This window comes from Clytia hemisphaerica, unplaced genomic scaffold (assembly GCF_902728285.1).
Source record: "Clytia hemisphaerica strain Z4C2 unplaced genomic scaffold, Clytia hemisphaerica genome assembly, whole genome shotgun sequence".
Taxonomy (NCBI): domain Eukaryota; kingdom Metazoa; phylum Cnidaria; class Hydrozoa; order Leptothecata; family Clytiidae; genus Clytia; species Clytia hemisphaerica.
Genome location: NW_027103644.1, coordinates 258546 through 282422, shown reverse-complemented (window position 1 = coordinate 282422; position 23877 = coordinate 258546). Strand labels below are relative to the sequence as shown.

The following is a 23877-nucleotide window of genomic DNA, read 5'->3' as shown; positions in this document are numbered from 1 at the left end:
GCATCAGTGGAGGGAAACTTGCATAGCCATCACATGACTCTGAGCAATCAAAGCTGCAAAATTTTAAAACAAATGAACTACGCAGCTCTACTCTGCCATATTTGTTTTGATTTAACTTTGTATTTTAATGACCAACCAGGTCATTCATTTGATGACTATGCAAGTTTTCCTCCACTGATGCAAGTTACCCGATTTCACGGTAGGCCATGTCTTTTTATTTAACGGGCTTGTGACAATCAGCATGTTGATGATCCAACCACGATATCAACGTCAAAATATATTAATAATTTTGAGTAGTTTAACGTACGTTTTTCAGAATATAAAGTAGATGAGAATTAGGTCATTCGGGTCAGATTTTCCACTTTCTTTAATTGGATATTTGGGAGATGTTAAGTGGTTTCAAGGCTATATTCTTAACCTTATTGAATTATTGGATCCCAACATCCTAAGGTCCAAAGTCTTGGAGAACTTGAAAATCATTTTTGGTTTTTAAAATTTTGCGGGGAAGTTCCTTTTTTCTCAAGTATTAGCTTTTCGATTCAAAACGGCATTGGATAGAAACGTCGACTTTCGTCGTCGATTTTTTTGACAACAAAAAATGAGCGATTTTTTTCTTTCTTTCTTTTCGTTATAAAAATCAGTTTCGTCGTTGAAAAATTAAAGGAGAATCTAAATGGCACTAGTAGGCTTCCGTAACTACGAAGTTTAGTTATGGTTTAATGATCATAGCTTAGCTTGCTTGGAGGTGGGGCTTCACCTTTGTTGAAAATGTTTTGATGACTATAAAGTATTTTGACAAAAATTTTAACCATGATACATAGCTAAATGTATATAAAGAAGTGATATTAAATTCAAATCATGGGTCATCGCCAAGGGACTTGGAAATAAATATAATTAATTAAATGTTGATTTATTGACGAAAAGTAAATTTGAAATCAAGACATTCTTTGTAGAAGTATAGAAGTGTATTTCCTCTCTATCGAACCTTCTTATCTTTGAAGTTTTTTTTAATTTAAGATATTACAGAACTTGGTACGGTAAAAGACCTGCAGAATGAGCCACTATATGCTTTTTGCAATACTTGGTCTATTTGCGATGACGCAATGTCAAGAGTATGACGTCATTGTTGTTGGTTCTGGACTAGCTGGTCTAGGTAAGAATTATCTTTAAATATAGCTATAGGTAAATTTGGTATCAATTCAGATTTTTAAGATAGTCTTCTTACGATTTAGTTTCTTTTTTTATGCCTAGAACTCTATTTTTATGAGCTCAACTCTTTAACTTTAGAGACTATATCCTTAATACACCTCCTTCTCACGACCCGGTGGATTTCTTCAGCCAGTGGGGGTAAAAATCACGAACAGATGGGGATTGATATTTCCTTATATTTTTATGGCTGGGGATTTAAATTCTATTGTTTTCAAGTCAGAAAATTCAGTGGGGATGGGAAAAATAGCATAATATTTTGCAGTGAGGATTAATTTATTTGATTATTTTCAGTGGGGACAAGGACTGAAGTATAATTTTTCACCAGGGACGGTATTTTGGCCAATTTTTCCAGTGGGAAGGGGTGTCTTAATTTGTTCTAGCCTGTTGGTTCTTATTTTTAGGCCAAAATCTCATAGAAAAACTAGAAAACGATTGTGAAATGCGTTTTTTTATAAGAACAAACTATAAGAACATAAGGTTTCGATGGCCAAAATGTTAAGAACAAGGTAAGAACATTTTTAGGCTTAAAACTCAAAAATGTTGAATGTTGTTATAAGAAAAACGTGTACAAGATTTGAAAAAAGAGTAAATAAGATCAGTGGGTATTCTTTACTCTTAATACTTTCCCTTCCACCAGGCGCTGGCAAATATTTCCATGACAACAATGTCAGCAAATTCTTAATCTTGGAAGCCAACGATTATATTGGTGGACGTGTAAAGAACATTCATTGGCACAACCTGACAATACCATTAGGTATAATAAACAATTTATTCCTAGTTCAGACAGTTGACTTTCTGTCCTGCTTTTTCTAATAAGGAATTAAAGTTGGTATACTTTTGGCCTCTCTTAAGACAATGCATTACCTTTTTTGACATCAATGTCATGACTTTTTAAATCTTTTTCAAGCAAGGATTTTAATTTCCAACTTCTAACAATTAGAATAAGCAAGGCAATTGGTCATCTAAATGAGGACTAGCTCGTCTGTTACGACCTACTTGATAGTGGCACCCAGGGAACCCTGCCGTAAAAACGCTTACCGCGCCTATTGGTTTACCATTGGAAGCAACACAACATCAACAAACAACAACTTATACAATCAACAAGACTTTTAAGAAATATACAAAAACAACACCATATACATAGATCCTTTTCATCGTCCAAAATATACTTCCTAAATCCGAACGGGGAAAACTAATTTGCTCGAGTTGAGAATTATGGAATAAGATTCTTAAGGCATTGTTAACTGAAGGCGAGAAAACTTTCTCAAGTCAAGAAGACATTCGAGTTGCAGAGGTTAAGAGACTCTACTGTGGTACATAACAGTACAAAAAAACATTAACAAAAACATATTAGCGAGTTTATGTATTCGAGATAAATCGAGGGGGACGGTATAAAGCAAAGCTGACATAGGACCGAAATCACCGTCCACTTTGCTCGACGACGGTAAAAACACCAAAATCGTCGTCTGTTTAGGTGAGCAAAGGCGATATAGAGCCGTACATCAACTATCGACTTTGTTTTGTATCGATTTCACTTACCGTCGCCCTCGATATCCTCCGATACATAAACTCGGTATTATTTCACCATAGGTGCTGGTTGGCTGCACATGGTTGATGAAGATCACGAAATTTATAAGAAACATCTCCAATATAATATGTCACTCTATACTGATACTTATTGGCTAAACAAAGTGGAATTCAGGTAATTACAAACTTGTACCCAGACTCCCAGCTCAACTTTCCATGATCTTAAGGGTCAAGATGTCCTTCAATAAAATCTAAAAGTAAGTGTTGCTCTGGGTTTTCGATTGTAGAGTTTCTTCCTACTATTTTCTTTTAGGAGATTTGGGTGACAGAGAGCAGCATTTGCATTTCGTCCTTATCAGGACTCGTCAGCACTGCATACTGCCTATATATTCTACATACCCCTGTCCCAAGTTAATGGTTAAGGCTGGTCTTTCCCATTCCATTTTCACTGAGTTTTCTAATGGTGTTTAAGGCTCTAGCATAAATGTTTTCTTCACAGTTAATAAATTAAGTTCAACTTTACGAAGAATATCGTGCGTTAGTTTTCTCTGTACAAATATATCTTCTAAGGTCCAGATTGAAAGAAACCTCACTTTTTCCAAGACTGAAATTTGAATTTTGATTGATCTTCAACTTTATTTTGAAAGTATAGTAATCCAAGACCGAATTTCAAATGAGATTTTTCAAGGACCGTTAAATCGGTCTGTAGGCAGGCGAAAATTGATTATCCAATAGTCTTGTCCAATATAGTTTATCTCCCTGAAATACTGTATTTTTACAGGAATGGAAACGATGGTTCGATCATATCATCAGAAGAAGTTGGTAAGGTTAACAACCGAATAGTCGCTGCGCAAGACAAGATGGATGAACTGGTTGAACAACGTGTAGAGAATGGACAAGGAACTATTGATCTGAAATCAGGTCTCCGTTGGGGAGGATTTGAAGCTAAAACACCATTAGAAAATGCGATTGAATATTTCAGATATGAGTTTGAGAATGGAATTGAGCCAGATGTAATTGACGCTGTTGGTTTTGGATATTCTGCCCTCAATGGTACGTGAATGTTTCCATTATCCAGTTTAAACTCACATCCTGGATCAGTCTTGAAACTCCTTTCACCTTTTATAGACCCGGTGGGACAACCATAAAAGTAGGGAGGCTGAAGGCTCAAAACATGTTAAATTCGCTAGATATTTTGAAAAAAAATCTCATTTGCTCAAAATTGGGGAGGCTGAAGCATTCCCAGTCTCCCCGCTTCTTCCGGTGTTTTATTAAACATAGTAAATAGTAATTCTGCGATCGAAGACTCCTCTTTCGATAGTCATAGTAAATTTGGTGGATGAGGGTGGAACTCTTTTTTCCTGAATTGTCCCTGCGAGCCATTGGTTGGGCGAAGAAGAATTTTTTTAACTTTTTACACCCTCAAAACACCCTAAAACGTTATTTAATTGGGGAGAAAAACAGTATTCATGATTTGATTTGGTCTGTTTAAAGTGGTTCTAATGTACATAAGTATGGTCTGCAAAAAAAGTGAGGCCCCAGCTCCTCCCCGTGTGCATAGCACTACTTCGTCACATATCCTTACTTCGTCTCCTATTGTTATTGTCTTTTCTACGTCATAATGTATGCTTAAAAATTAAACAGCTAAATATACATGGTTTCTACTAGATTATTGTTAATCATTTAAACAACATGACGTAACATATGCTATTATGCAAGCTAAGAAGTAGATTGACAGATATCTTTGAATAAAATATGGCAAATTGATTGACAGATATATTTTTCTAGAATACATAAAATAATTACCGTTAGGTGTGAAAATGATAGGCGAAGAGGTAAATAAAAAACATACCTTAAGTGGATTAATTTTCGCGTGGACTTTTTTTCGCGAATCAAGAATCTAAAAATTTCGCGTGGACAAAATTTCGCGAATCAGCCTCTTTTTCACCCGATTTCTTTCATTTTCCTAGAAGTTTTGGCCAATTTTTAGATTTTAAATATTTCGCGTGGACAAAATTTCGCGAAAACGGCCAAAAATCGCGAAAACCGCGAAAATTAATCCACGCGAAATTTAATCCACTTAAGGTATTTTGACCATGTGACCAAGTAAGGATAAAATTTTTTGCCTGATCTGCAAAATCTAACTTTCAAGTCATGTGAAAAAGTAAGGATTATCTTTTTGATTGATCTGTAAAATTTAACTTTTAAATCACGTGACCGTGTAGTGGGAATATAAATTTTTGCAAAATTTTTAAATAACTCATACGCAATGCATTGTAACCAAGTAAGGATAATTTTTTTTACCTGATCTGCAAAATCTAACTTTCAAGTCATGTGACCAAGTAAGGATAAATTTTTTTGACTGATCTGCAAAATTAACTTTCAAGTCATGTGACCAAGTAAGGATAATTTATTTTGCCTGATCTGCAAAATCTAACTTTCAAGTCATGTGACCAAGTAAGGATAAATTATTTTTGACTGATCTGCAAAATCTAACTTTCAAGTCATGTGACCAAGTAAGGATAAATTTTTTGACTGATCTGCAAAATCTAACTTTCAAGTCATGTGACCAAGTAAGGATAAATTTTTTTGACTGATCTGCAAAATCTAACTTTTAAGTCATGTGACCAAGTAAGGATAAATCTTTTTGCCTGATCTGCGAAATCTAACTTTCAAGTCATGTGACCAAGTAAGGATAAATTTTTTTTGACTGATCTGCAAAATCTAACTTTCAAGTCATGTGACCAAGTAAGGATAAATTTTTTTGCCTGATCTGCGAAATCTAACTTTCAAGTCATGTGACCAAGTAAGGATAAATATTTTTTGACTGATCTGCAAAATCTAACTTTCAAGTCATGTGACCAAGTAAGGATAAATTTTTTTGAATGATCTGCAAAATCTAACTTTCAAGTCATGTGACCAAATAAGGATAAATTTTTTGACTGATGTACAAAATCTAGCTTTCAAGTCATGTGACCAAGTAAGGATAAATCTTTTTGACTGATGTGCAAAATCTAACTTTCAAGTCATGTGACCAAGTAAGGATAAATTTTTTGACTGATCTGCAAAATCTAACTTTCAAGTCATGTGACCAAGTAAGGATAAATCTTTTCGACTGATCTGCAAAATCTAACTTTCAAGTCATGTGACCAAGTAAGGATAGATCTTTTTGACTGATCTGCAAAATCTAACTTTCAAGTCATGTGACCAAGTAAGGATAAATTTTTTGACTGATCTACAAAGTCTAATTTTCAAGTCATGTGACCAAGTAAGGATAAATCTTTTTGACTGATCTACAAAAAATAACTTTCAAGTCATGTGACCAAGTAAGGATAAATTTTTTTGACTGATCTGCAAAATCTAACTTTCAAGTCATGTGACCAAGTAAGGATAAATTTTTTGACTGGTGTACAAAATCTAACTTTCAAGTCATGTGACCAAGTAAGGATAAATTTGTTTTGCCTGATCTGCGAAATCTAACTTTCAAGTCATGTGACCAAGGAAGGATAAAATATTTTTGACTGATCTGCAAAATCTAACTTTCAAGTCATGTGACCAAGTAAGGATAAATTTTTTTGACTGATCTGCAAAATCTAACTTTCAAGTCATGTGACCAAGTAAGGATAATTTTTTTTGACTGATCTGCAAAATCTAAATTTCAAGTCATGTGACCAAGCATGAACATATAAACGACTGGACATCCACCTCCTTTGTATTTTTGAAGATAACACTGCTAGCTTCGTTGCCGCCTCGTTAAAATCATCAAATGAAACAATAAATTTTGATGATATACCTCTTGAGAATACCTTGCTAACAACGTCAAAAATTCGACAAAAGTCTCTGTTGTTCTACTTTTCTAAAGTCTTTAATCTATATCATAACAAAGATAACAGAGGCAAAATCATCGTCAGCTTGTCAAAACTCCGACTAATATTTCTAAATTTTGACTTAAAAGTGTCTAATAATTTTAGAGAGTGTCACATTCTAATTTCGATATTCTTATTACACAGGATCTCAACTTTGGCAAGCTATTTTTTCAAGTCATAAAAAAAATTTTTGGAGTGACAAAAGGGATTCAAAAGTATACACGCAGTTGAAATTCTGCATTTCAGAGTTGAAAATGTTGATAAAATATATTGCAAACTCGTGAAAAAATTTGAAAATAATTTTTTTGTGCATTAGGAGTAATGTTCAAGCTCTATCAATCATTTTACCTAAACAATTCAAAGAAATAAAATTATGACGGAATATTGTCGGATTTTTTATACCAATTTTGAAATACAGGCGGCAACGAAGCTCGCTTCAAAGAGACAATAAAAGATAGATGTCCAGTCGTTTATATGTTCATGGACCAAGTAAGGATAAATTTTTTTGCCTGATCTGCGAAATCTAACTTTCAAGTCATGTGACCAAGTAAGGATAATTTTTTTTTGACTCATCTGCAAAATCTAAATTTCAAGTCATGTGACCAAGTAAGGATAAATTTTTTTGCCTGATCTGCGAAATCTAACTTTCAAGTCATGTGACCAAGTAAGGATAATTCTTTTTGACTGATCTGCAAAATATAACTTTCAAGTCATGTGACCAAGTGAGGATACATATTTTTGACTGATCTGCAAAATCTAACTTTCAAATTATGTGACCATGTAATGAAATTTTTTTTGACTAATCTGTAAAATCTAACTTTTAAATCACGTGACCATTTAGTGGGAATATAAATTTTTGCGAAATTTTTAAAGAACTCTTACTCAATGCATCGTGTAGCATGGATATCCAAGCTCAAAATTTTAGAAAAAAACAAAATTTACCTCAACATACAAAGTTCTAAAATTATAGAGCTTGGTCTCCCTAGAGAATGAAAGTGAAAACCCATGTTTCCTAGTCAACCCAGGGCAGCAAAACAGAAATTAATAAAAAGCAGTCTTACAAGATCTAATTCTATTTAAAACATCCAAAGATTACACCAAAGTCCATAAAAAAGTTTGCATGCATTATCATGACCAACCATGTTTTCTTGGAAAATGAACTTGCCTCTGTTTTCTTCTTTTTCATTTTTCATGTAACAGAAATCCCTATCTTCACTAGCAACTGGAGGACTATCTTATTTTTGCTTTAGAATTGCTCAACGCTGTGTAGATTGGCCCTTACGGTTTTAGCGAAGTGAGCGCAAGCAAGCGGACTGCATTCTCTTAAAGTGAATGCAAATCGCTCTAGGGAGACCAGGCTGTAAACCAGAACATAAAATATTAAAAATCTAGACTGTGAAATAGTTTACAGCCTGGATATCCAGGCTATGCATCGTGACCAAGTAAGGATAAATTTTTTTGCCTGATCTGCGAAATCTAACTTTCAAGTCATGTGACCAAGTAAGGATAAATTATTTTTGACTGATCTGCAAAATCTAACTTTCAAGTCATGTGAAAAAGTAAGGGTTATCTTTTTGACTGATCTGTAAAATCTAACTTTTAAATCACGTGACCATTTAGTGGGAATATAAATTTTTGCGAAATTTTTAAAGAACTCTTACGCAATGCATCGTGACCAAGTAAGGATAACTTTTTTTGACCACACATCAACATTTTGCTTTTAATTAATGTCAAAGCAGAATAATTATCAAAATAATTTTACAACGGAGTTTAAAAAAATACTTAACAACATCTCTTCGTCATCTTCTTTTATAGGATTATATGTAAGCTCGATGTCCAAATTCCCTGATAAATATAACCGTGCCACTCTTCTGTCCTGGTTTGTGCGCTCCCTTCCTCTCACCATATTCCGACCATCATTTTGAATTATATTGACGAATAATTCATAATCTTCGTCTTCTATAGCCGTACTCTATAAGACGGTTCTCGGTTTTGATTACATTTCCAAAAAGCAGAAAAAAACGTAAAAAATAATCATTTTGCTTTTTCTTCTCATACTTTCTTGTTTTATTTCGTCACGAAAAAAAGCCATTTGCTTCAGAAGTTTTTTTCTGACAATGTGTAGAGCACCGGCACATGCGTATTATGGTTTCTTCGAGACATTTCTTTAGATATTCAATCACGATTGTTCATCGTGCACTCACTCTTCAAAATATTACATGTATATTAGTGATTTGATTGGTCAGTTAAAGAAATGTAATTTAGGTATATGGTATTTCACATATTTTAACTCAAGAAACTTTACAAATTGCACAAAAAAAAAACATTTCTCGGTCAATTTTTTACCCATTAAGAATGTTCATAGTTTTAACTAACAAACACTACTCGGTCACGCCTTTTTACTCATTAGAAATGATCATTCTTGCATCCAAACACCAAACACTACTTGGTCACGCCATTTTACTCATGAGAAATATTCCAAATTTGGATCGAAAACTCCAAACACTAATTGATCACATTTTTTTTATCCTTAAAAATGCTCATAGTTTGCACCAAAAGACCAAACACTATACTTGTTCACGTTTTTCCATTCACTAGAAATGTTAATAACTTGGAACAAAAACACCAAACACTACTTGGTCACGCCTTTTTACTCACAAGAAATATTCCTAATTTGCACCCAAAACATCAAACACTACTTGCTCACGCCTTTTTACTCATAAGAAATATTCCTAATTTGGACCAAAAACTCCAAACAGTAATTGGTCACATTTTTTTATCCTTAAAGATGCTCATAGTTTGCACCAAAACACCAAACACTACTTGGTCACATTTTTTATCCTTAAAAATGCTCATAGTTTGAAACAAAAGACCAAACACTACTTGGTCACGCCTTTTTACCCATTAGAAATGATCATACTTTCACACAAAAACACCAAACACTACATGTTTTTTTTATAAGCATTGCACTTATAAGCATATCTAGGCTCAGATATGGGGAAAAATTAAGCATATGGAATAAGCATTACTTGAGCCTACGAAAAATATTTTTTTCCTGATTTTGGCTTTTTTTGGCTGGAATTTTACGGATTTTCAGTATTTCCCTAAATTTATGCTTTAGATTTAAGCATCCCCTCAAGCATTTTTCAGCCTTATTAAGCTTTTGACCTAAGTATCTCTGAGCCTGTTTTCGGATTTTTCTATGCTTATAAAAAAAAAAACATGTACTACATTTTTTTCTTCATTAGAAAAGTTCATAATTGGGACTAAAAACACCAAACACTATTTGGTCACGCCTTTTTAATCGTTAGAAATATTCATGGCTTGGATCATAAACAATAAACACTACTTGGTCACATTTTTTTCTTCATAAGAAAAGTTCATAATTTGGACCAAACACTATTTGGTCGCTACTTTTTACTCATTAAAAATATTCCTAATTTGGATCATAAACACTAAACACTACTTGGTCACGCCTCTTTACTCGTAAGAATTACAAACACCTAACACTACTTCGTTACGCCTTTTTTCTCGTTAGAAATGTTCATAGTTTGGACCATAAACACCAAACACTACTTGGTCGCAACTCTTTACTCCTTAAACATTCAGATATTTTTCACATAAAACCCCATCAAATGTTACTTAATCATATCTTTCATTAAAAGCTCTCCTCACTTCCATTAGTCGTCCAAAAATTTCTTCGATATTTAAAGAATTTTACGATATATTGAAAGTTCAGGTGCAGAGGAGTTGCTACTTTGCACTTTTGCGGCCGAAACGCCCGACGAGACAGAATAAGATATACCTTTTTCTATTGAGATTTTTTAAAAACATTCAATTTTTTTTAAAGCTTTAGGGTGTTCTTTCTGTTGAATCTTAACCCTAAAAATATTATTAAAATTTTTACGGCGATCGGTAACCGGTAATACCGATTTTAAGGGATCCCAGCCGTGATCAGGATAGGATAGAGTGATCTGTCGAAAACGAAAATGTCTCAGAACTTGTGACCTGGTTGATGTATGTATCAAAAAACTTCTTTCTTCTACATTTTGACTTGTTATAAGGAGACTTTATCATTACTTTTAGAGATACGAAAGAAACTAGCTGAAAAAATTTCGATTTTTAAAACTTCCACAGATAGATCAATGTGAAAACTAATTTATTTAAAACTAGCCATAGCTTTCACTAACTGTCACCCACTACAAATGCTTATAACGACTAAATGCTGATTAAAGCTTTTTAATGCTTTATAGTGAAAGTTTCGAAAATTATTAGGAACAAGAATCGCAAAGTTGCGACCAAATATTTCCTTAAAAATGAAGGTCATTATCGACATATACTAGCAAGTAGCTGTCGCTAAGAATGCCCCGCAGAGCTTCCTATCGAAATATCCCTAAGTAAGCAAAATTACGCATGTGTAGATTTTAAATTCGTTTTATCGATAAAATTTAAGTTGGAGGAAGAAAGCTTGGTTTCAACTTTACTTTTCAGATGACATGGGATAGATGGTCGCACACATCTCAAAAAGAGAAGTTATCGCTCACATTAATCACAGTGACAACGCAAAAAAATCTGAAATTGATTTGATTCTTATAAAGTAGACAGTTATAATAAAAATAAATATGCTCATCTTTTTCACCATCTTTTGTTTACTTTGTAAGAACTAATTACCGAAAGATATATTGCCTTCAATCAAGAGTTATTGATTCGCTTCTTATAAAGTAGATGCTTATAATAAAAATAAATATGCTAATCTTTTTATCCATCCTTTGTTTACTTTCTATTAACTAACCGAAAGATATATTGCCTTCAATCAAGAGTTATTGATTTAATTCTTATAAAGTAGATGTTTATAATAAAAATAAATATGCTCTTCTTTTTCGCCATCCTTTGTTTACTTTGTAAGAACTAATTACCGAAAGGCATATTGCCTTCAATCAAGAGTTATTGATTTGATTCTTATAAAGTAGATGCCTATAATTGTTCATCGAAAATGTGCATAGAATTACCTGCGTTTGAAAACTTAATCCACAAATTAACGCACAACAGAAAAAAACAAAAAACCCCGAAGGGAAAAATAACGAAAAACGTCCGCCGCGCATTTAGCGAAAGCTATTGCTAGTTTGGTAAGCTATAAACGTTGCCGGATAATTACTTGTCTGTACACAAACCCAATATCTACGGCTAATTTCAAAATTCATTGCCGTACTTCGCTACGATAATCGTGAGATACACTCTGGTACAGAGTAGATAATTACGGAACACTAATTAACCGGAAGATCGATTACAAAACAAACGCAAAAATCGAGATTCCTGTCCAATATCCTTTCGTGAAGCTATGTAGGCCACCCTACAATCGCAAGCTCGCTACGGGCGGCAATTATTTAAAAATAATATCAAATTCGATTCCATTATTTTATTAGTTTACTTGTGCCGCTTTAGAAGCCGTATACAGTATGTTCTTTACAAAGTTTTTGATAAAAAAGGGTTCAGACATTGAGATTTCAACCTTTTGTATTACTTTTTGCTAGACGGAACAAGAAAGCGATCATCCATTCACTTTATTAAGTTTGTTTGTTAACACCTTTAAAAAAAGAGAGATCAACCATAGACTATTTCTTGTATCATCTGTTTATTAACACCTTCACATGAAAGAATGAAAGAACCATTTTTTTGTTTAATTTCAACAGCTATAAAGGTGTTACAGAACAATACAATAAAAAAGCAAGTAGAAACCACCTCTAATCTCAAGATCAATCAGAAATAATTTATGCGATTATTCATGCATATATTATGACGTAAAAGAGAAAATAACAATAGGAGACGAAGTAAGGATATGTGACGAAGTAGTGCTATGCACACCCCGTTAACGGGACCCATGCCTCTTGATCCTTCCCTTAATTGCTGAACAAGCAGGGAGCCATCAGTACCATTTTGTACTAAGTATGAAGTCTTTGGCTTTCGGCCAGGAATTAAACCCACGACCTTGTGCCCCATAGCTGGATGCTCTACATTCATGCTATGGACCAGTGCAACTAATACCTACAAGCGAGAGTTTTCATAATTGTCACGCTATACTTTTCTGACAGAAAATGTTCACGAGAGAATCGTCAACGACCCAAGAGGTTATGGTTTTCCAGTCTTCGAAGAAAGTAAACCATACCAATCCAAAATCAAACTCAATAAAACAGCAACAAAGATTACTATGCACTCCAAAAATAACATCACAATTGAATGTAAAGACGGCACATCTTACACAACAAAAAACGTTCTGGTGACAGTCAGTACTGGAGTTGTACAATCAGGGAATATCAAGTTTTCACCAAAGCTGCCTGAATGGAAAACCGGTGGATTGAATATGGCTCCAATGTGTCATTATTGTAAAATCTTTTTACGTTTCAATACTGTGTTTTGGGATGATAGTAAATCGTATGTTATGCTAGCTACAGAAAGGAAAGGACATTTTGTGCACTGGGAAAATATGAATGCTGATGGTCTGTTTCCAGGCTCTAAAATCCTACTCGCTACCCTCACAGGTAATTTTGTTTCATTTTCAATTAAACATCTCTGTCTCGGCAATCTGAAAAAGTTTCAAAATTCACTTGAGTGGCTCTGATTACAGCAAATTATAAGTAAAAAAATTACCAAACTAATTTTTACCCTGGCAAAAACAATATATTCTCTAGTACACCCCTGTATCATAGCCCCGGTGAAACTTTTGGTGTCGGTTTTGGAATGCAATTTTGTCCATTACACTTTAAATGGGGACCACATCAAATTTATTTTCCCAGTCGGGCTGAAATTATGTCGGATACTGATATATTTTCAGCGGGACAGTGCTCTGCTACTGGGTCTGTGTAGTTTAGTTTTTACCAGACGTTAGAAATAAAACTGGTGCTCCAAGTATATTTTGGCGTCCCCTCTCCCATTGTATAATATTTTGAGGACTATTATATGAATTTGTAAAATCGTTCAACTTTTTTAGTCAAAGCACTTGTTTTACATTGGTGGAAAGATAAGGGGTAGGTAGGGGAATTAAAATAACATAGGTGCCAACCTATGATTTTTGCCCAAGACCTCAAACATCGAACAAAGTCCCCCCTACAAGATGATTGTTTCATTCTCATTCATCATCTTCCGATGACATTGGTGAGATTTCGTTAGCAGCCATCAGGGCTCGAACCTTGTGTCTCATCCTTATAATGCAAGGCATATGCTTAACCAACCAGAGATAACCTTGCTTATTGTTTTTCTTTAATAGGTGATATTTGTAGAGAAAGTTATACATACACTGACAATGAAATTATCGAACAAGCCTATCAAGTGTTGAAGAAAGTTTATCCGAACGCGACAAGACCTATCGGTGAGTATCACAGAAAAAAGTATCAGTGAAAAAAGAAAAGCTACGTGAAATTTTAGCTGAATTCATTATGAAACAGTAGTCTTTCAATAATTAACAGTGAAAAACTTAAGCCTTCAAAGATAAGTCTTTCGTATCGAATTCATCCAAAAAATGTCACAGTTAATTGTCATTGTTATTTCTTAAAATGTTGGTAATTATACAGTTTTTGAAAGTAAGAATGTATTTTTAACCGAAAACTATTCCCCAGATACGCTAAAAATCACAGATTCTTAAAATCAAGTCAATAATTCAAAATATTACATTTAATTACAGAGATGAAAAGAAACGATTTCTCGATCAACCCGAACTTTCTCGGTTCATACTCTTATCAAATAGCTGGCATCAATGAAAATGATTACAAGGCAATGGATCACCCTGTCCAACAATCAATCTATTTTGCTGGTGAGGCGTATCAAAGGTGGGAGTTTGGTTACGCCCATGGTGCTTATGATAGTGGCTTGGGCGCCGCTAAGAATATCACAAATTGTATGCGAGATGAAGAGAAATGTGCAACCGATTCACCAAAGTTTGATTACCCGAATCAACAAATACCTTCCCATGCTGTGAGAATTACAATGAGTTTGGAAATGCTTTTGACGGTGTTCGTTACAACCTTGTTCAAGCTTATTTAAAGTAGTTTTATAACAAACTTATTACGCTTTTAACGCTTTTGTATTTATATTTTGGATACTTTTTTTTTACTATTTTTTATTATTTTTTTGTATTTATATTTTGGATACTTTTTTTTACTATTTTTTTGTATTTATATTTTTGTTACTTTTTTTTATATTCAATTTTCAATCAAAATCCCTTTTCAATGGGGAAACATTTCAATACCATATTTTTAACCCGAACTTAAACTTTGAACGATTTCTGTATTATTAGTCATATTATTTAAGTCATATTCATTTTTCTAAAACATTATCAGTGAAAAAATTTACAAAACTGCGTACATGATAAGAATATCTAATATAATAATATACATGAAAAAATTAAAGAAAATTGGTCACTCTCTACCTATAAAGAAACCATTTTCAATGGGATAAAAATCAAACGACCTTATTTTTTCAGATGTTGAATTAAATAAAGTGGTTAAGTAAAAAATGACTTTCCATATGTTAGCCACATTTTAATGCTTCCACTACACCGCTGTGTCACCGACCCGCTGGGACCCCATTCCCATTGGAAAAGTAGGCAAAAAATTCGTCCCCGGTGGGAAAATACCCTTGGATTTCAACCCCACTCGAAATTTCATATTTAAAAATTGCACTCCAAAATCATGGGTTTTTAACCTTGAAACAATAAAATTTCTATCCTCACTGACGAAAAGAGTTCCACCGGGGGCTGCGGGACAGGGGTGTATTATTCGAACGCTGTTGAAATCAAATGTTTATAATATTACTGAGATTTAAAACAAACTTGGATCAGGATGAATAAACCTTTTCATAAAAAGTGTTAAGAATATCTTAACATAATATGGACTTAATAGGGACAATGACATGTTTGAATACGAGGCAAGTGATGTTCGTGACGTAATTTATGAAAAGGTCTATTATAGCATATAGATATAAGCTATATCTGGACAACAAGTTTGAACATATGCAAGTCTGACGAAGATGCTTATAAAAAACAACATGTATCAAAAAATGAAGGCCATTAAAAATATTTTAGAATAATAATTATTTATAAGAATAAGACTTATTCAAAATTACGTATGAATAATATAAAAACAAACAATAATATTTTCACCGAATTTTTACCTGAAAAAGATATTTATAAAATTTCTAAAACCTCCACCTATTGCACAAAATGATTTAAAACATCACATTATTGGTCAAGTAAAGTGTCTTTTGCTAAGTGAATAAAAAACACAATTAACAAAAAATGTAAATATGTTTAGTTTGATATGAATGAAATTAGTGTTACAAGTTTTGTCCACCTTCACTTTAAGAAAAAAAATTGAAACCAATATGGTAAAAAGAATAACCAGAAGCGTCATGTTTTTTATTTAAAAACTGTATATTCGACCTACACAACAAGAGGTCATCTTCAGAGTGTAAAAATCTATCAACAAGAAAAAATTTTAAAAAACTTTGAAATATCTTTCAATAAAACCAATATATAAAATATTATAGGCGTTACCTAAAATCATAACGGACCAATCAAACAACTCAGAATTTGAAAAATATAATACCAGTACTTCACATAAAATTTCTTCCAATATTTCATTATCTTTTTAAGAAGTCTGATTTTGATTAAGAAGAAGAAATAGAACCTAGTTAATGATTAGTTTGATGTTTGGATCTTTCTCATATTTTTCTTTGTTTTCCTCGAAAAGTTTTCTCAATTCTTCAATATAAATTTTCTGAAGCGCTTCAATTTCTTCGTAGGTCGGGTTTTCTATCTTGGCAACTTCGATCGGTTTACCAACTGAATAAAAGTAGAACAACAGTTGAAACTACATTAAAGGAAGAAATTTTGACGGGAAGAAAATTTGGCGGATTTCGCTAAATTAAGTTCCCGCCAAATTTGATTTTTAACGTATTTGACCATTCAGGCACGTTATTTTTTTAGAAAAAGTTTTTTTTTCTAAATCTCTAATCGACATAAAAACACGCATATAGGCGTCTCTCGGGTCTTCTCTACGGTATCTAGTAGATGGGGGGGATTAAAATAAATGGTTGGAAGATTTTTCAAACAAGGTATACTAGCCTGGGAGTTAGAATAATTTTTAATACTTATCATAATCATCAAAATTACGGAGAAAAAGGCGTTGGCGAAAAAGGCGTTGACAACGAGATGGTGACTTTTTTGTTTGGCGTGTTACAATCAAAGACTAAATACATCGAAAGCCCAAAGGATGCACTCTTACCAACTACATGTACAGGTCTCCGATGCGGAATCATTCCGAACGTATATTGGAACACGCCACGCCCATAGAAGAAGACTGGAGCGAATGCAATCATGCTCTGGATTTTCTCTTGGATCTTGCGTAACATGGATCCAGGTGGATTGCTCACTTGATTGAAAAGGTTGTTCTCACCAAATGCAAAGACTGGAACGAGACTTGACCTAAAATCAATCAATCAATCAATCAATCAATCAATCAATCAATCAATCAATCAATCAATCAATCAATCAATCAATCAATCAATCAATTTGAAAAGTAGTGTTTGTCTACCAAGTTAAGACACTATTCGTTTTTCCTCATGATCTCTTTGGCTACACGCTTTTTTAAAAGAATAGTGTTTTTTTGGCTTAAGGGTGAAGTACTCTTTGGAATTTTCCTAATCTGAGAGTGAAATATTCTTAACATTAACGTATTTTTCATAACCCTTTTCTTATAAAACGTATAATTAATGAACGCAATAACTCGTCTCCTTATAAAAATAATGTTTCCTTTTGATTTTTCCTATTTTGTATTCAAATCTCGCCCTCAAGGTGAAATTAAGAATAACATTTTGTCAATTTTCACCCTGATAATCCAACACTAATGCAGAGATGATAAAAAGAATGTCTATTATCCACTAGTTTGAGTAAAGAAAACGATTTAGTTTAATCTTCATACTCAAAATTTCATGTCAACCAAGATGGCAATCTTCAGTGAAATCTGTCTATTATCCACTAAAAGAACATCCCAGAGCAATTTTTCTTCTTACCCTGTCTTGAGTGCCAGCTTGATGAATCCTTTTCTCGGTTTCAATATGAGAATGTAATCTTTGAAAGGATGTGCATCGAAAGCTTCTGGTGCTCCACCAACAACAATGCATATGGAGTTTCCAGGACCTGCACAAAAAGGTAAAAAGGTAATAGAGATATATTATGAGATAGAGGGGTCCTACACAAATTTTCAAATGTCACACTTGAGAAACTCCCAAATAAGTTCGACTTTACTTAACTTAGTATCGGCAATAATGAAAAAAGGCTGTGAAAATATAGGTAGAGGTTCATCCATTTAAGATAAAAAATGAAGGGTAACAAAATAAATAAAGTTGCTCATCAGAATCATAAAGAAAATCGGAATCTTGGAGAAAAGTATTAGATTACTTTCTATATACCTTTTTCTTTGAGAATATATTCACAACTTTCTCTTGTGACGTTACACATACCAGAACTCATAATATAATCTCGAAAGAGTGGTGGTTTGAATAGGGCTGCAAAAGAGATGGTGAAATATTTTAGGATTAAGGAAGAATGAAGGCTCATTGTGGCTCAAATAAATTTAAATTCGGCATCAAGCAAAATGATAAAAACCATAATCATAGAACCTTGTGCCCCTTTTCTGTTACCTTAAGGGAAGAAATTTGGGCGGAAAAAATTCTGCGAAACACAAATATTTTCAATATTTGGAAAATCAACTCTAAAATTGGTCTTTGTAGGGCAAAAAAGGCTATATTGTAAACAAAAAACTCTCCAAGCCGTTAAATTAAATTCCAACAAAAATTTCGTCCCTTGTACGTTTTGGGTTTTGAGAAATTAAATTCAAAGAGCTTTTCTTTTTCTTGGTGCACCCTGGTAACACGTCCGCAAATATGAAATAGCTAGGTGTTATCACCTTAAAAGACTGAAACTATTTCTTATTAAAACTATTGAGCTTAAAATTTACATAGTGTGCAGAGGGGTCCAGCCCTCGACTAAATTCTAGAAACATAGCCCTCACCTGCACAAAGGAAAATATGAAAGAAACTTTGCATGCAAATTGTAGAAAAATTTATTGCGCCACAGGTAAAAATTTTTTCAAGAGTGATAAAATTTTCCCCACAGCATAAATCTTTAACATAATTTAAAATATCTTCAACCTGTCAGCTCTGCCCCCAGTTCTATTACACAACAATCAGCCCGCCCCCTAGCAAGCTAGCCCCCAGTATTTTTGAAAAATACAGCCCCCCAATCGAGCAAAAATGGTTTAGCCCCCCCTTCTAAGCTCAAGGGGGGTGCATTCTATGGGATTCAAGGCGCTTATAAAAGTTATGTGAAATCTTTTTTTTTTTAATATGAAGCTTAAATTGTTCTTAGTTTGTTCCTAGGATTTAGAAAAATAATTAGGCATCATGTAGGAACCTATAAAAACACTTAAACAATCATCCATTGTAAAAAAATATTTGCAAGTCTTACCAATTAGTGGTAAAAGATGAGGAATAATGCCAGGGAATGTTTCACTCCAATTTGTTGCTTCAGTTGCAAAAGTTGAAAAAGCTCCAGCGCACAAAATACCATGCGGATGATAACCGAAGATGTAGTTCTTCTTGGCATTCAAATCTTCAGTTTTGACCAACTTGATTGGAAAATAATCTCGGAAGTATTTCCAAATTTTTAATCCACGCATGATCTTTGATCGTCTACCACCATGACTTGGGGTCCTGGCATCATAAATATAAGCCCATCCAAGGTAGAGTAGAGCCAGTGGGTAATATGAGCTGAACAACAATAGTAATATGGTTCCGCATCCCAAAAGAGCACCAAAATAAAATGAGTAGTAATATATCAATACTGCAAGTGTTTGCAATCTTCGGTAGAATGGGATTCGAATTGGTGCAAATTCCACAAAAGCCATTTTTCCTATAATATATATTTGTGAAACAAAGGTTGAGTTTATGACCAGGGATTTTTTTAAGTATGGTATGCAACCTTAATTTCTTGCTCTGATCAAACCCAAAAAATTGTTACAAATTGTGTCAACTTTCAAATCACCTCAAAGACTTTTTCCACTGTATTCTGCATTAAAATCCTGATCCAGGTCATCTCCACTCTCATAATTCATTCAAATTCAAAATACTCCCATTTTGAAGTCTTTCCTATCATCCTAATTCGGCTCTCTGTCAGAGTTACACATCCTCTAAGGGTCATTCAACGGTTTGGGGTAGAACTTTGGGGTTATTAGAAGAAGATTAGTCAATACTTCTTAAGGGGCGATGTCCCTATAAAAAGTCGCCACGCGTAACAGGAAAGGACCGTTACTTTCAAACATACCTACCCACCTTCTTAACAACAGTCTTCATGATTTGACCAAAATTTGACCAAAGCTTTCATTTCAGATCGCCATTTTCGGAGGTTTACAACGGCCGAATTCCATCACAATTTTTAAACAGCCTTTTTCTTTAAAACTCCCAAGGCAAGAATGTTACTCTGAAACTACACCACCCCTACAGTAAGCTAAATTGCTCTTCAAACGCTTACCACAGCAAGCGCTATCATAATTATATCGCAGATATAATCGTGCTCTGCTGATTTTGCAGAATAGCAGCACACCCAGTGCAGTGGAAGCATTGCAAAAAAATGGAATGTTTTGAAAGTTGCAGAGGCAGTGATTGGCAGAGCGCTGTGGAAGCATGAATAAATAAGACATCATGAAAGTTACAAAATATTGTTCATAATCATCCTCGGAATTGTAGGTAAGGCAGCAATCACAAATATTTTCATTTTGCATCCTCGTTGGGTCTAAAAAGTCGGTCGGTCGTAAAAATTTTCGGGTTTCCTATCCATCATCCATTTTTGGAGTATATTCTTGAAGGAAACTGCCATAGCAACTCCAGAAGATTTTTCAAGTTTTAATTTTTTTTTCAAAATCTATCCTATCTTGTAGAGCTTTGAAAAAGAAAGAAAATGAGGGGTCATAGGCCTCCAGAGGATAAGTGGTTATAAAGATATTCAAATTCTAGTGTCAAAATTTTGACTAAAAATGTCAAAAAAAGGTTAGGAAAATAGCTTGGAAAAATTCGAAAAATGTGTCAAAAAAGAAAAAAAGAAATTTTCCAGTCATGCTTCTTAAATTTTGCATATCTCTTTTTCTAGTGTAGCTAGAGACCTCAAATTTGGAGGGAGAATTCTTTGATGGTGTTAAAATATTATTATATAAAAATATTTGTAAAATATTTATTATATTTATTAAAATAACGAAAGATATATCTTTTTTTGAAAAAAGAAGACATTGCATTGTTTTATTTTTGTTTTTGAAGAAAATAGCTTGGAAAAGGTTGAAATGAGTCAAAAAAGGTGGTAGGACCCATTTTCAAGGGGCCTCTGGAAATGGAGGAACAAAAACTTATGAGTAGAGAATAAGTTTTTCTGAAAGTAGAAACCCCAAATGAAAAGAAAATCCATTTCGGCAGAAATAAAAACTTTTTTTTGGGACATTCCCATGCTAAAGAAGCAAAAAAGTTAAAAAAACTATAGTCAACTCAGGTAATCGTTACGCACTCCTAATTCTTACGCACTTTTTGAATCACCAATATTTCATGATATACTTGGTTTCTAACCTTGAAGTAAAATTATTATGAAAGCCAAAACATTTCCCTACCTTTTGTACCAATAATTTGTTTCTGTTTTGACTTCCCCCTCGCCAAAATTTGCTTCAAAGAAAATGCGCTGTAGCGATACCATTTTGATATTTTAGAAGGACGGAGTAACTTTTGAACTGAGGAGATCTGGGTACAAGATAGCGCGCAAATGGTTGTTGCTAAGAAGCAGCCTATTCAAGTACGTTTTATCCCACCAAATGTTTTTTCTTGAATATTCCGTGATAAATAACAAGAGCCGCGGATCAATTAGGTGCGTAAAATTTACCAGGGTAGCCCAATCATTACGCACCTTTTCAAGTTACCATTCAAGCTTAAAGTCGCCAATACATTGTTTCAAGTAATATCTTTTCAACACAGTTTAATAGCCAATTGGTTTTCTTAACAGTTTTCCGATCCACGGAATCGATAGAGGGAAAAATGCGGAATAATTGCAGATTTGGCACGTAATCATTACGCAGTTGAAAAATGTTGCTTAATAATGAATTTTGGCTTATCGAAGATAGCTTATATGAATGAATAAGGTTGGAAAATGATTTAGCTATCTTAAAAGAGCTCAACTAGCGGGCAACTAGCCTTTAATCGCAAGAATTAGCATGCGCGGAATCGATAGGGAAAAATGCGGAATAATTGCAGATTTGGCACCTAATCATTACGCAGTTGAAAAATGTTGTTTAATGAATTTTGGCTTATCGAAGATAGCTTATATGAATGAAAAAGGTTGGAAAATGTTTTAGCTATCTAGAAAGAGCTCAACTAGCCTTTAATCGCAAGAATTAGCCGCGAAATCAACCTTTCTCTGAAAAGTGCGTAACGATTACCTGAGTTGACTATACATGAAAATGAAAGAACTAGAATTAGCGAATGTGATTTTTGAATTCCTCACCCTTTTTCTGATAAACATACAAAGTTTCAGCCTCCAATTACTTTTTCCTCCATTTCCAGACACATTTATTCTTCGAAAGTTGCAAATTTCTTTTCTCCCGTCGGCAAACAATTTTCAAAATGTTGCAAAACGTTCGGCATTTTACCAATTTGCCGTCTAGCCCGTGTCCACAGTGTTATATACCGCTGGAAAGCTAAGATCGCGGGCTTTCTTTTAGTAAAAACCGGAACGCTTTAGCATACATAGAAGAAAAGTTACAAGGGTTCAAAGTTCACGGAAAAATGAAACATTTGGTTTGACGTCAACGATAGTTGCGTGACTTCTGGAGTCGCTAAAACTGCCAGCCAGCCAGCAGCCAAAAAACAACCGCGTGTTATGGGTGGTTTCAAATTATGACCTTTGAACACTGTGACACCTCCGAACCAAAATGGCGCATGCATGTAATAGACCTTTTTTCAAAGAGGCCACCCTGTTGAATAATTATGTAGTCCAGCAGAAAAACAATAATAAAACCATGCATTACAATATGCATGATACAGTAATTATGCATGGCTCTATCGTTGTTTTTATGGCTGGACTACATAATTATTCAGCAGGACGTTGCCTTTGAAAAAAGGTCTATGATAAACAAAGTCAAAATGCCGCAAATAAAATTGCCAATTATAAAATTTTTAAACAAAGGAAACGTCATCGACAGAAAAAGTCCGACAAATTTAGCGTCTTACCAACTCGATTCTTCTCAATTTTTGTGAGTCGGTTGGGCAATGTGAAATGATGAAGATATTACATACCGGCGGGCTGGTCGTAAAATAAACTATATTCATAATAATCACCAGACGGGTCATTAATTTGAGGGCTATGCATGTTAGCCGTTTGCGTTGTTAGCCTCCACTGATGCAAGTTACCCACTCTCACTCGTAATATCACAAACTGCACAAAAATTAAATTCAAAAGACAACTTGACCTTTTTCTTTCCACACTGCTGGACGAACCACTGCTCCCTAATAATTATTATCCCTACAGAAATGGTGAATCATCGGATTTCCATCCAAATTATTGGATGATTGAGAGACTCAAAAAACCCATCAAAAGTATCAAAAGTAAGTAAGTATCACGGTACTGTTTAAAGTATTGTGTCCTAAAACAAACATTAAGCAATAAACAAACAAACCTGAGATAAGAGAAGAGGGAAAACTTCGATCTGTCGACTTATCAGTCGGGTGTTTAAGATAAAAACTGCAATTATTGCTCTTTTCGGAAATTATTGCCGAAAACGGCAATTTTTTCTACGATGAAATGCTGAATCAGCAAAATGTGTTGTCCTTTTAAGGGCAAAGATGTCAGAGGTGTTTGAAAATAGTAAAATTGCATCGAGAAAAAGGTTTTTCGGATTTTTAAAAGTGATTTTTTAAATTTTTCGTTGCTCAATAACATGAAAAGTTCTAAAATAATATGTTAAAAGATCCTGCATCGTTGCCGAAACACAGCCAGAAAGAGATAACAAAACCCCCGTCGTAAATTTGTTTACATATGACTCGAATTTGCTATCTGCATTTCAAACAAAAACCAGTTGAAAACAAAACTAAACGAGGCACAGTGGGCCTACTTATCGCGAGGGTGTCAAATACCACGTGTTCAATAATAAAATCAACTTTTATTTCCAAAAACGGCAATAATTGCCGAAAACGGCAA

The 23877-nt window shown here is 34.0% G+C and overlaps 2 protein-coding genes across 3 annotated transcripts; one reads left to right on the top strand and one right to left on the bottom strand.

Annotated features, from left to right (window-relative positions):
* The first annotated feature begins 945 nt into the window (after positions 1–945).
* Positions 946–14753, top strand: LOC136802877 (uncharacterized). The gene is made up of 7 exons (XM_067059632.1): positions 946–1153; positions 1847–1963; positions 2800–2911; positions 3518–3789; positions 12692–13138; positions 13864–13965; positions 14278–14753. Exons 1-7 carry the CDS (start codon positions 1054–1056, stop codon positions 14634–14636), a joined length of 1509 nt encoding a protein of 502 aa, XP_066915733.1. The 5' UTR covers positions 946–1053; the 3' UTR covers positions 14637–14753.
* A 1449-nt stretch (positions 14754–16202) lies between these two features.
* Positions 16203–23405, bottom strand: LOC136802878 (2-acylglycerol O-acyltransferase 1-like). 2 transcript variants are annotated; one of them, XM_067059634.1, is made up of 6 exons: positions 23357–23405; positions 19120–19563; positions 18063–18158; positions 17664–17790; positions 16877–17076; positions 16203–16434 (listed from the first exon to the last, which is right to left on the bottom strand). In XM_067059634.1, exons 2-6 carry the CDS (start codon positions 19556–19558, stop codon positions 16280–16282), a joined length of 1017 nt encoding a protein of 338 aa, XP_066915735.1. In that variant the 5' UTR covers positions 19559–19563; positions 23357–23405; the 3' UTR covers positions 16203–16279. The 2 variants fall into 2 exon arrangements, with proteins under 2 accessions (XP_066915735.1, XP_066915734.1); XM_067059633.1 differs by lacking the exon at positions 23357–23405 and adding an exon at positions 19983–20035.
* Positions 23406–23877: the final 472 nt, after the last annotated feature.

What these genes read in the sequence shown, in the direction of transcription:
- LOC136802877 (XM_067059632.1), top strand. Translation starts at nt 1,054, where the DNA reads ATGAGCCACTATATGCTTTTTGCAATACTTGGTCTATTTGCGATGACG. An exon ending in TGGATATTCTGCCCTCAATG is followed by an intron (nt 3,790 to 12,691) that starts GTACGTGAATGT and finishes CTTTTCTGACAG; the next exon opens with AAAATGTTCACGAGAGAATC. An exon ending in GAACGCGACAAGACCTATCG is followed by an intron (nt 13,966 to 14,277) that starts GTGAGTATCACA and finishes ATTTAATTACAG; the next exon opens with AGATGAAAAGAAACGATTTC.
- LOC136802878 (XM_067059634.1), bottom strand. Translation starts at nt 19,558, where the DNA reads ATGGCTTTTGTGGAATTTGCACCAATTCGAATCCCATTCTACCGAAGA. An exon ending in TCATCTTTTACCACTAATTG is followed by an intron (nt 18,159 to 19,119) that starts GTAAGACTTGCA and finishes TCTCTTTTGCAG; the next exon opens with CCCTATTCAAACCACCACTC. An exon ending in ATATATTCTCAAAGAAAAAG is followed by an intron (nt 17,791 to 18,062) that starts GTATATAGAAAG and finishes CTTTTTGTGCAG; the next exon opens with GTCCTGGAAACTCCATATGC.